The sequence below is a fragment of the Artemia sp. Qi Xiang Cuo genome, chromosome 4 (assembly GCF_049724085.1).
Source record: "Artemia sp. Qi Xiang Cuo chromosome 4, ASM4972408v1, whole genome shotgun sequence".
Taxonomy (NCBI): domain Eukaryota; kingdom Metazoa; phylum Arthropoda; class Branchiopoda; order Anostraca; family Artemiidae; genus Artemia; species Artemia sp. Qi Xiang Cuo.
Genome location: NC_142797.1, coordinates 82,039,859 through 82,049,981, shown reverse-complemented (window position 1 = coordinate 82,049,981; position 10,123 = coordinate 82,039,859). Strand labels below are relative to the sequence as shown.

General features: G+C 34.1%; 1 protein-coding gene across 1 annotated transcript; it reads right to left on the bottom strand.

The window, feature by feature from the left end:
- Positions 1 to 985: 985 nt before the first annotated feature.
- LOC148953512 (eukaryotic translation initiation factor 5B-like) lies at positions 986 to 9,693 on the bottom strand. The gene is made up of 3 exons (XM_089087989.1): positions 9,661 to 9,693; positions 1,398 to 1,799; positions 986 to 1,219 (listed from the first exon to the last, which is right to left on the bottom strand). The coding sequence occupies exons 1-3, from the start codon at positions 9,691 to 9,693 to the stop codon at positions 986 to 988; spliced, it is 669 nt and encodes a 222-aa protein (XP_088944115.1).
- Between the last annotated feature and the right edge of the window lie 430 nt (positions 9,694 to 10,123).

The window sequence follows — 10,123 nt, the reverse complement described above, 5'->3', positions numbered from 1 at the left end:
CTGCTGTGTATCTGTTAGCAGAGTTCTCTAGTAAAATTTGTCCAAAACCTCACAGGATGATACTGGGTAATTCGTAAAAATGAGCGGAAATCGTTGTATTTTTTATCATATAAGCAAATGAATCAGTCCACTAACATTTATTCAAAGAATTCTTGACGAGGAGTCCTTTGTGTCTATATAAAAAATCAAGAAGAAATACTCAAATAAATGAAAAATTAACCAAGAAGATGAAAAATCGTTCGAACCCAAAAGAAGTTTGAAATAGATCCAAAGCAAAATCTTTAAGTATTTTTATTTATTCTGTACTTGGAAACACTTTATTTCGAAACAAAAAATAACAAGAAACAAATTAATTTCTCAATAATCGCTTCAAAAGAAGTAATAGAAGGAAATTTTGGTTTTCTTTTTACATTTTTATTAGCTTTTCATACAAATAAGTAAACTGACAAGGCATTAAAAAGTTAAAAAAAAATCACAAAGAAGACAAAAAGGGGCTGAGAAATCACCTGAACCCAAAAGAAGCTAAATATGAACAAAAAGTGGTGTATTACAGGAGAAAAATCAAGTATTTAAAATTTCAACAAATATAATAAGAAAAAAAGAAAAAAAAAAAAAACAGAAACAAATTAACTTATTAGGCAAAAACCCTCACATAACAATTTATTTATTTCTTTTTTTGACATATTTATAATTACTAATTATACCAATTTATATAACAAAAAGGGCTTCAAAGTTTATATTTCGTTTTTAAAAAAAAGAAAAGCAACTCTAAAAATCTTTAGAACAAACTATATTCACTTTTAAAAATATTTGTAATAAAAAATATTGACCAAACTTTTTTCTATTAAACTAAATGAAATACACATCAGTAAATTCAGTGAATATCGAGCATTACTTTTAGTTCCTTCATAACCTTCCAGTCAGTCTTTGTCAAAACTTCTTTAAAGTGAACTTTACACGCCTCAATAGAGGTCATTATAATATTTTAAACAATAACATCCTTCGCCTCAAACTCTCTGCCAACCATTTTAGGGACGTCAACACTCACTTTCCATATTCTAAGATGAACTTCTAATACATCTCTGGCGATTTCAACTGACTCATTTTTGATTTCTATAGTTTTTACAACACCAATTTCCATAAACTCTTTTGATGGGACGCATAGAGGAGTCCCTGTTTTAATAACACCAACCACTACACCACCACTACGCTTCAACCACTACACGAACAACAATGGGGTCACAATTATTGTAAATATGATCCGGGAGAATACGAAGTTTGCACGGAAAAACAGCAATATTTTTAAATTGCTCGCGCCCTTTCTGTTTTAGCTCTTCTTTATATCCTGCAGAGTCATACAACAAATGATACATAATATCCGCTTAAAAAATTCTAACACCAATCACATCTGCAAATTCTCGAGCATCACTTTCAACTTTAACATCAAAAGCTAAAATAGCAGCATACAAAGGGTCGTGCTCTAACATAGCGGAAGCTTTTTCGACATCCTGTACTCCAACAGGACCTATTCCAAACTTAGAATATTGAATTTTGGATGTATTCAAAAACTCTACTAAAACCTCTACGGAAGCTAACGTAGAAGCTTGAACATAAACTCCACACTCCTGGAGCTGAATATGGCTTACAAGAGTCGACCTTAAGCTCACCAGTTTATAATCCAAATCCGTCCCACTGAGTTTATCCGTTGGCTCACTCTTCTTCTTTTTCTTCTTTTTCGTTTTAGTCTTACCCTCATCCCGAGAAGGACGTTCATCATTTAAAGTGGATTCGTTTTGTGCCTTTTAGAAGAAAAAAAAAATGATTATTTTTACTATATTCTTCGTTTTTACAGCAAGCCAAAATGGTTTGACGTTTCCGTTTTAAGCATAAACATTAGACGTTTAGATTCAATGATAGACACAAGACTTTTTACGAAAGAAGAATGCAGATGTAAAAAGTCAAGGTCAGGACAGTAAGACCAGAAAGAGACAAATATAGAAGCAGAGAAAAAAGTAGAGGGAAATATAGCAAGAACTTTACAGGAGATACCAAACAACAGAGCTCTAATCAGAGTGGAATGAAGGACCATTATGCAGAACTATGTTACCTTGACGCAGGCTGGTGCTTCAATGATTTATAAAGAGTAGTAGGCTAGCTATTAAGGCATCATCTTTTAATTTTGTTTTTTTTTATTACTAGTACTCGTAACAAAGTTATTTCTTAGATTTTTATTTTACAAATATCTGATGCATTTCTTTTAATAAAACTCCTCTTAAAGGATAGTGACTATGTAGTAACAAATAAAACTTGTTTTTATAGTAAGCGTTGTCGTAGAAACTTCAAAAAGGGCTTATTCGATTGGAAATTGAAATGGATAGTGCCCTTTTTAATATTCGAAAGTAATTGGAGGGCAACTCTCTCACGCCCACCATTTCCCCAAACACATATAATCAAAATTTGAGTTACCTATTTTTTTCTACATAGTTGAAAGTTCTGGAAATTATGTCTTTGTGGATGACAACCCTTCCAACCCCCCCAGCCTTCACGGCATGGGTTGAAAGTTTTGACCTGTGGTCATACGAGGTTTTTATAGAACGAGCTGTCATAGAAACTTCAAAAAGGTCTCATTCGATTAAAAATGGAAAGGGCCCTTGCCATTTTAATAGTCAAAAGTGATTGAAGGGCAACTAGCCGCCCTCTCATGCCCACCATTTTTCCAAACACATCCAAGCAAAATTTTGAGATATTCATTTTGTTCAACATACTTGAAAGTTTTGAACTTTGGTCTGTGAGTGTCACACCCCAACATCCCCCCCCCACAACCCTTCGGACCCAGGTGGGAAGTTAGGCCCGGTGCGCCGATAATTTGTTGAGCTTCAGATGTGACGTATAAAATAAAACATGTATAAATCAATCTTAAATTAAAATGGATAGTAACTTTTTTGATTTAAGTTAGTGATTGGAAGGCTTGACATTTTTATAGTTCAGATCGATTTGGGCACAATGTATTGTTTTTTGTTTTTGTTTAGACCATGGCACTTCGTATCGAAAGAGTTGTCATATGAACTTCGAAAAGGGCTCATTCGATTTAAAATAGAAAGGACCAATAAACTTTTTTACAGTCGACAGTGATTGGCGGCAACTAGTCCCCCTTTCAATTTCACCCTGCCATTTGCCCACTATGTTTAAAAATGATATATATATACATATATATATATAAAGTGAACATACATTTTACCGTATATGAGGGAGATTGCCCCCTCCCCTGTAGCCTCCGCTTTTTACGCCACAATTCTACATTGCGTTTTTGAAAGCATTTACGAGTACAGCAGATGTAGTTAATGGGAACACGAATAATTAAAAATGCATTCCACGTGACCTTTCTAATTCCATCACTTAAAAGATTTCATTAATAATAATAAAAATCAAATAAAAATATAATAATAACAGTATTTCATTACTTTTACAATAATAAAATAAATGTTATTTTGATAGATCATGAAATATAATATAATGCCTCAAAATGAAGAATTGCGGAAAATGATCCTTATAGCAAACTACATAGATCGAAAAATACACGCTTTAAACTTGCCCTAAGTATTTAAGGACGACTCCTAAAACACAAGGGTCGCTTAATTAGAACAAGAAAAAGCTTTTTAAAGTACTAAAAAAAACTCTTGCGCAAAGGGTTAGGTGTTGAGGAGGGGGAGCCCCCTTCATATCCGTAGTAATTTCTGTTCGTTTGAAGTTTTGATGTTGCTCCTCAATATCAGTTGAAAAAAACTTCTTTTTTTTCTTTTTTCCTTTCTAATTTCAAATGTGGTAGACTATCATTAGCTTGATATTAGAGCGTCTGAAATGAAAAGAACTCCAACAACACATCTCCGCATGTACTAAAAATACAAAACATTACAATAAATACAAAAAAATAAGAAGATGTCTAAATAGGAGTTGATTGTAATCGTGTAACACTTAACAAAAGAAGATTTATATTCCGCTGCGCACAAATTGACATTCCCCCTTCTTATTGTTAAGTTATTTTTTTTTTTAATTTAATTTTACATATAAGTCAAAGCTACTTGTAACTTTAAGGTTTTTTAAAAAGATTATTGGAAAAGTTTTTAACTTATGAGACAAGGTTAAGTAGTCCCTAAATAGTATTGTAAGCAACAGTAAGCAAATAGTCTTAATAGCATCAGTAAGCAATATCTAAATAGTATTGATAAATTAAATCAATAACACTTTCTTCTTTCCCTTCGGTCTTCATCTATTTGATTGCTATTTGATATTCCAATCTTTTTAATTATTCTATTGTATTATTTTCAAATTAATATTTTCATAAAAATAAATTTAATTATTACATCAAAAATGTGTTTTTTTTTTTGTCATGGTTTCATTTTTCTTTAATGTGTAAATTGGTTTGGCTTATTTGTGTTTGTTAAAATTTTTTCAATTGAAGGTAGGTTGATTGGAACAAAAATTGTGGTTGTAGAAATTTTTGAGGGTGCTTGTTCAATCGTAAGTTCTAGTACTCTTTTTTTCGAGTCGAAAATGATTGGAGGGCGACCAGATTGCCCCCTAAGTCCTTTTTTGCAACCCGTCCTTTCCAAAACCCTCAAAAACATCCGACCCAAAATTTAAAATAGATCTTTTATTTAAAATAGTCGAAAGGTCCAATAAATAGGTCTCCAAGAATGATATTAACTCAAATAGATTCTTGGACAAGGGACACAAATAATGCAAATTACTGATTGTTTAAACATAGGTTTTATTATAAAAAGAGGGGCATGTTTGATGTTGGGTGTGTGAGTACCTTGAGGCGACCAAACAATCGTTCTCAGTATCAAAAGGATCAATTATTTCGCTGTGTGGGAGGAGTGAGGGTAAGAGCATAAAAATCTAGAACCAGTCAAAAAATATTCTTATTTCAGTTTGAAACTTGCAGATGCAAGTTCCATGGCCAAGAGGAACGTCATTAACAAATAAATCTGGGACATAACCCTCCCCTCAAAAGAAACAGGTCCCAAGAAGGGTCAATTTTTTTCCTGAACAGCATGAAACTTATAAAACTAAGTGCTTGGGCTATGGGGATGCGAATGCTGAAGATATATAAGAAAACATTGATTCCTCCAAGATGAGCTGAAAAAAGGCCAAACATATATATTTCTTAAATGTTCACTTTTTATTGAAGTGTAATCATTCAAAATCAGAAGGGGGCTTACTCAACTGAAAATTAAAAGTTCTAATGCTTTTTAACAACCAACAGTAATTTAAGAATAACCACTATTTCTCCTTAAATGTTTTTTTGATACTCAGCCCCCCCTATAGGTACTATAAAAATGAATCCAATTTTTTCTATATACAATTTGTTAAAATATTTTTGTAGTGGGGCTGTTAGACTAAAAAATTTTCACCACAAGATAGTATGAGAGTTAGTATTTATGCACATATATGTTATGATGTAAATCAAATGACACTATTCTGTTATCCATTTTATTATAATGGCGTATATGCAATAGCTCAGGAACACCTTGGGGTATCAAATTGAAACTTTCAGTGAGTGTTAAGGCAATTGGACATTGAACTATTAATGAGGGGGGAGGGTTAATATAAATCATAACAGACTATCTGCATCCAGGTTTTCAAATGAAGTATGAAGTATAGCTTAGGATTGCTTGGAGGATATTTTTGAAACCTTCCAATAGTGTCAGAGAAGGACGCAGAAGGACAAAGAAAATTTCAAATTTTCTGCTGGGGAATTAGCTAAATACGTTTGTCTCTGTTCCATGAAAACTTCGTGCGTTACAGGCTGCAATGTGATTTATAATGTGTTCACAGTTAAATAGCAAGGTAAGTCAAAAGACACTATGTGTAGCCAGGTTACCAAAATTATGCATCTGTAATATTGTAGGGATGGCTTGGAAGATTCTGTTGAAAATTTTAGGGAGTTGGTTTGGGTAATGGGGCATTTGGACGTCAAATAACAACCTCTATAAGAAGGAAGAGAAAGGCTATACATATTTTGCCGCAAATCCACCTAAAAGTTTTGGCAAAGGGGAATTTTGTGTTGGCGGGAGTGACTAAATGTTGCGTCTCCAATACAACTAAACATTTTCAGGGAGTGTTAAGAGATAATTAAACAATGACTTAAGGACAAGGATGGAGATAAATTAAAAGGGGACTATGCGCGTCCGCGTTGCAGAATATCTACAAAACAGCCTGGGAAATGCTTTTGAAACTGTCAGGAAGTGTACAGGAAAGAAGTAGGAGGGATGGTGGTAATTCAAAGTTCTGTTGGGGGAGGGGCTAAATATATAGTCCCTCCCTCATATTTTGTCTTTAGTCAATCTAAGCGTTTTAGCACATATAAGCTGCTATAGGACATCAGATGCGATCCCATTTAAATATCAAAGCAAACCAAAAGATACTATGTACACCAGATTATAAAAATAGTATATCTACAACATCCTGGGCAGCTTGAGAGACCAAGTTGAAACTTTCCAGAAATTTTCCTTTTTGTATCCACAGGAATCAAGGGAATATATGTATTTTAAAGCAGTATAGGACTTAAAATATATTAACATTTCAGTAGCAAGGTAAATCAAGAGACACTCTGTGTTACCAGGTCATCAAGATAACATTATATGAACTACCTTACGAACAGATTGGGCAACCAAGTTGAAATTTTCAGCAATTTCTTTTTGTGAGGGCGAGAGGGGGCATTCAGACAACCAATTTTTAGCTCAAGAGAGGGGACAGAGAATAGATTTGAAACATTCAGGTGGTGTTATGAGGTCAATTATACCTCAATATCTAACATGGGGGAGGGGAAGAAGCATATCTCAGGCTAATATACATATTCAGGCTACCAGACTAGCACATCTGAAATATTTCAGGAGTGGCTTGAGGAATACAGTACAAATTTTCAAGTAGTGGGAAGGATTAGCAATGGTACTTCCCATTTTACGTTTGGTGGAGGGTTATAATTGTTGTGTTAAACCCGTCTAAACATTTTCACAAAAGAATCATGTGAATTGTGAATTTGAATGGTGTGAATTGTGAATTTGAATTATGTAAAATTTTTTCGCGCCAAAGGGACAACGTAAGTCATTGATACTACACGATATGAGGTTATCAAAATAGCACATCTGCAGCATCTCTGGAATGCCTCCAGGTGTCAAGTTGAAACTTTTGGGAAGTGCTAAGGGCCTCAATTTTGACTTGAAGGGAAGGGACAGAGGGGGAAGGGGCCAAAAGATCCCTTTAATCTGATCCACCTAAAAGGTTCTAGCACCATCAGACCCTATGATAACTATAATATAGTCGTTTTTAAGTGGAATTGTATAAAAATAAAAAAACTTGTGTTTACTACTGAGATTATTAAAATAGAGTTATTACATTACCTGTGTTTTTGCTTGGGGGAGTAATTTTAATTTTGCTGGAGGGGGGGGCAAGTTAACATCAAACTTTAACGTGGGGGAGGGGCACAGGTAAATTTAAAGAAACTAGGCAGATCGGTAATCACAATAGCCTATCGGAGACGCCGGGATACCCTCAGAGCGTTGATACGGGCCTGGGCGGGGGTAAGGGAGGCGCCCAGGGGGTCTTCATATTTTTTTTTGTGGAGTTATGAGACAGGGTACAAAGAGTTTATGTATCCAATCAACTTAAACGGTTCAGGACAGTTAATATAAGTGAAGCATCTCATCTATTCATAGTGAAGTTATTAGGTAAATAAGAATGCTGTCTCCCCAAGGTTTACCCAATATTTCCACCCCCTCTAAAATACGGATTTTTGTGCCTGAGTATGTGCAATTTTCTTTTGTAACATGAAATTCCATAACTAGTTTGAAGCACTACCTCAAAACTTGTCTAGGGAGCTGGTAAAAATACAAAGGTATGCTATCTGGATATCTTGACGCAATAATAATGAATTTTTCTGAATGTCAAACCCCTCACAGGTCTGACACATCTTTCCCAGCTTTCTATAAAATCATGTCATCAGCAGAGCCTGGATAGGAAATTATTGATAAACTCAAAGCTCACTTAAAACAAGTAAAGAAATAATAAGATTGAATTTAGAGCACTGTGTGAGACCAATTATCAATGCATTACATCAACCTCCAATGATACAAACAATTCTACATTTGAATCCAAACACGACTTTACATAAATGAAATAATTCAAAATTTCTTAGGGTAAAAAATACAAGTAAAGTTATGGGTACGTAAAAGTAATTTGTGTACAGAAAAAATGGGTAAAAATCTGAGTGAAACACACTTGAGTTTCCTCTGAGCTATCCCATGATCAAGTGAAGAGCACATGTTGATGCCAACTGAAGGTAAAACTTGGAAATATGGCTCAAGGAGCAATGTTAGGAGGGACTAAGTGTCAAGTCCAAGACAGGGTCAGAACAGAGACTGGGGCAAATGAGTAAAGGATTGGAGTGAACAGGTAGTGACTGGTAATAGGAGACAGTATGACTGTTTTTTCACTCATCAATGTGCTAAGATCTTACATCTTTTGTCAGAAAACACTTAAAAGTGAAATCTTTGAACAAAGATCTTACATCTTTGGCCGTTTTTGTGCAAACGTCTTTCATCATTCTGCTCTGATCAGCGGTCTGAGAACACTGATGAGTAGATCATGAAAGTTCTCTCATCATTATTCTATATGGCAAAACAAAGGCGGTCTTCACACTTTTTGCTAAATCAGTGAGCTGTAAGATCTTAGAACAAAGATGAGTTAAAAAACGATAATCTTTGCAGAAAGATGTAAGATCTTAGTGCTAAAAAACGGGCCAAGTATCTTCTGAGAACCCTAGTTTAGAAGGCTAAGAGGGGATTACAACCCCAGATGTGCATTAAGGGAACCATTTATAAATTATGGATTAATGAGGGTCCTCCCCTTCAAAAGAGGTCAAATACCTCTTGATGATGATAGGGCAGATCCCAAATTCCGACCCATGCTTTATCAATCCAGCCCAAAGTTTCCAAAACTCATTACAGTCAATTCAATTCTCCAGTTTGATTATCTCTGACTTTCCCACATGGGTCCATAGTCTATTTGGCACCACCCAGCTCTATTTTCCTCCGGTTTGTGTCTTTTTTATAGTTTGTTAATTTATTTTTGTCAGATAAATTAATTTGTAAATAATTATGATTGATAGAATAATCAATACCCATTTCTGCCAACTGTACCTTTAATGTAACATTTATCTGTACAAATCGTCATATGCATACTTTTGTCCTTTAGTACAGGCCAGATCCAGGCTGTAGTTTTATCAGTTTTCTGTTCATATTTATTGGGTCGATTTCTTGCTCAATTGGGCATTAGTACTAAAAATGTAACAGTTTAACTCTCCTTACTTCTTCTGAAATGTAATTTTTTATTGTGTAAAAAATCATTAACATTTACTTTTTTTTCCTGGTTCTGGTCTCATAAAATATGACATATCTTTTATAATTTTGACATGACTGTCTGATAATTTTTCCTATTTATAAACTTGGGTCCAGTTTTTTTTTCTTTTAGGTATATTCTTTGCCGCCGGGATGTGTTTCAGGTGTCATTGTAAGTAGGATAATCCCTCAAAGCAAATTTAAACTGCAAATATTATTAACTTATAAGTATGCACATATTTAGGAGAAAAGGGACATTTACCTGATAATAATGGACAGGTGCAACATTAACCATTATATTCTGGAGAGAGCGCTGATTAGGAAAGTGAAATGTATTACTCTTTTGTTATTATAGTGTTTCGTATTTCCCATTCAGACAGTTTAGCCTGGCTTTTATTCTATTCAAAACACATTTTGATCTAGCCAATGTGAATTATAATAAAAGTTTGGAAGTATTTAATGATTATTAAAAATCCTTTTAATTATTTTTATAATTATAAAAAAAAAATAAAAAGAAGGAGATATAAAGGTATAGCAGAGATAAAGAGACCTGAAGGACAACAGACCTAATCGTTGAAACTCATTTAAAGCACACATTAGTACTTATACATTAGAATTTCTTTTATAGGCGTCCCTGATCTACACCATTACTGAAGGAGAGATTAGACTAGAATAGGCTATGTTAAATTACTTGAAATTAATGGAGGTAAACTTGTAGTGCATGA

What these genes read in the sequence shown, in the direction of transcription:
- LOC148953512 (XM_089087989.1), bottom strand. Translation starts at nt 9,693, where the DNA reads ATGGTTAATGTTGCACCTGTCCATTATTATCAG. An exon ending in CACCTGTCCATTATTATCAG is followed by an intron (nt 1,800 to 9,660) that starts GTAAATGTCCCT and finishes TTCTTCTAAAAG; the next exon opens with GCACAAAACGAATCCACTTT. An exon ending in AATTTGCAGATGTGATTGGT is followed by an intron (nt 1,220 to 1,397) that starts GTTAGAATTTTT and finishes TTGTTCGTGTAG; the next exon opens with TGGTTGAAGCGTAGTGGTGG.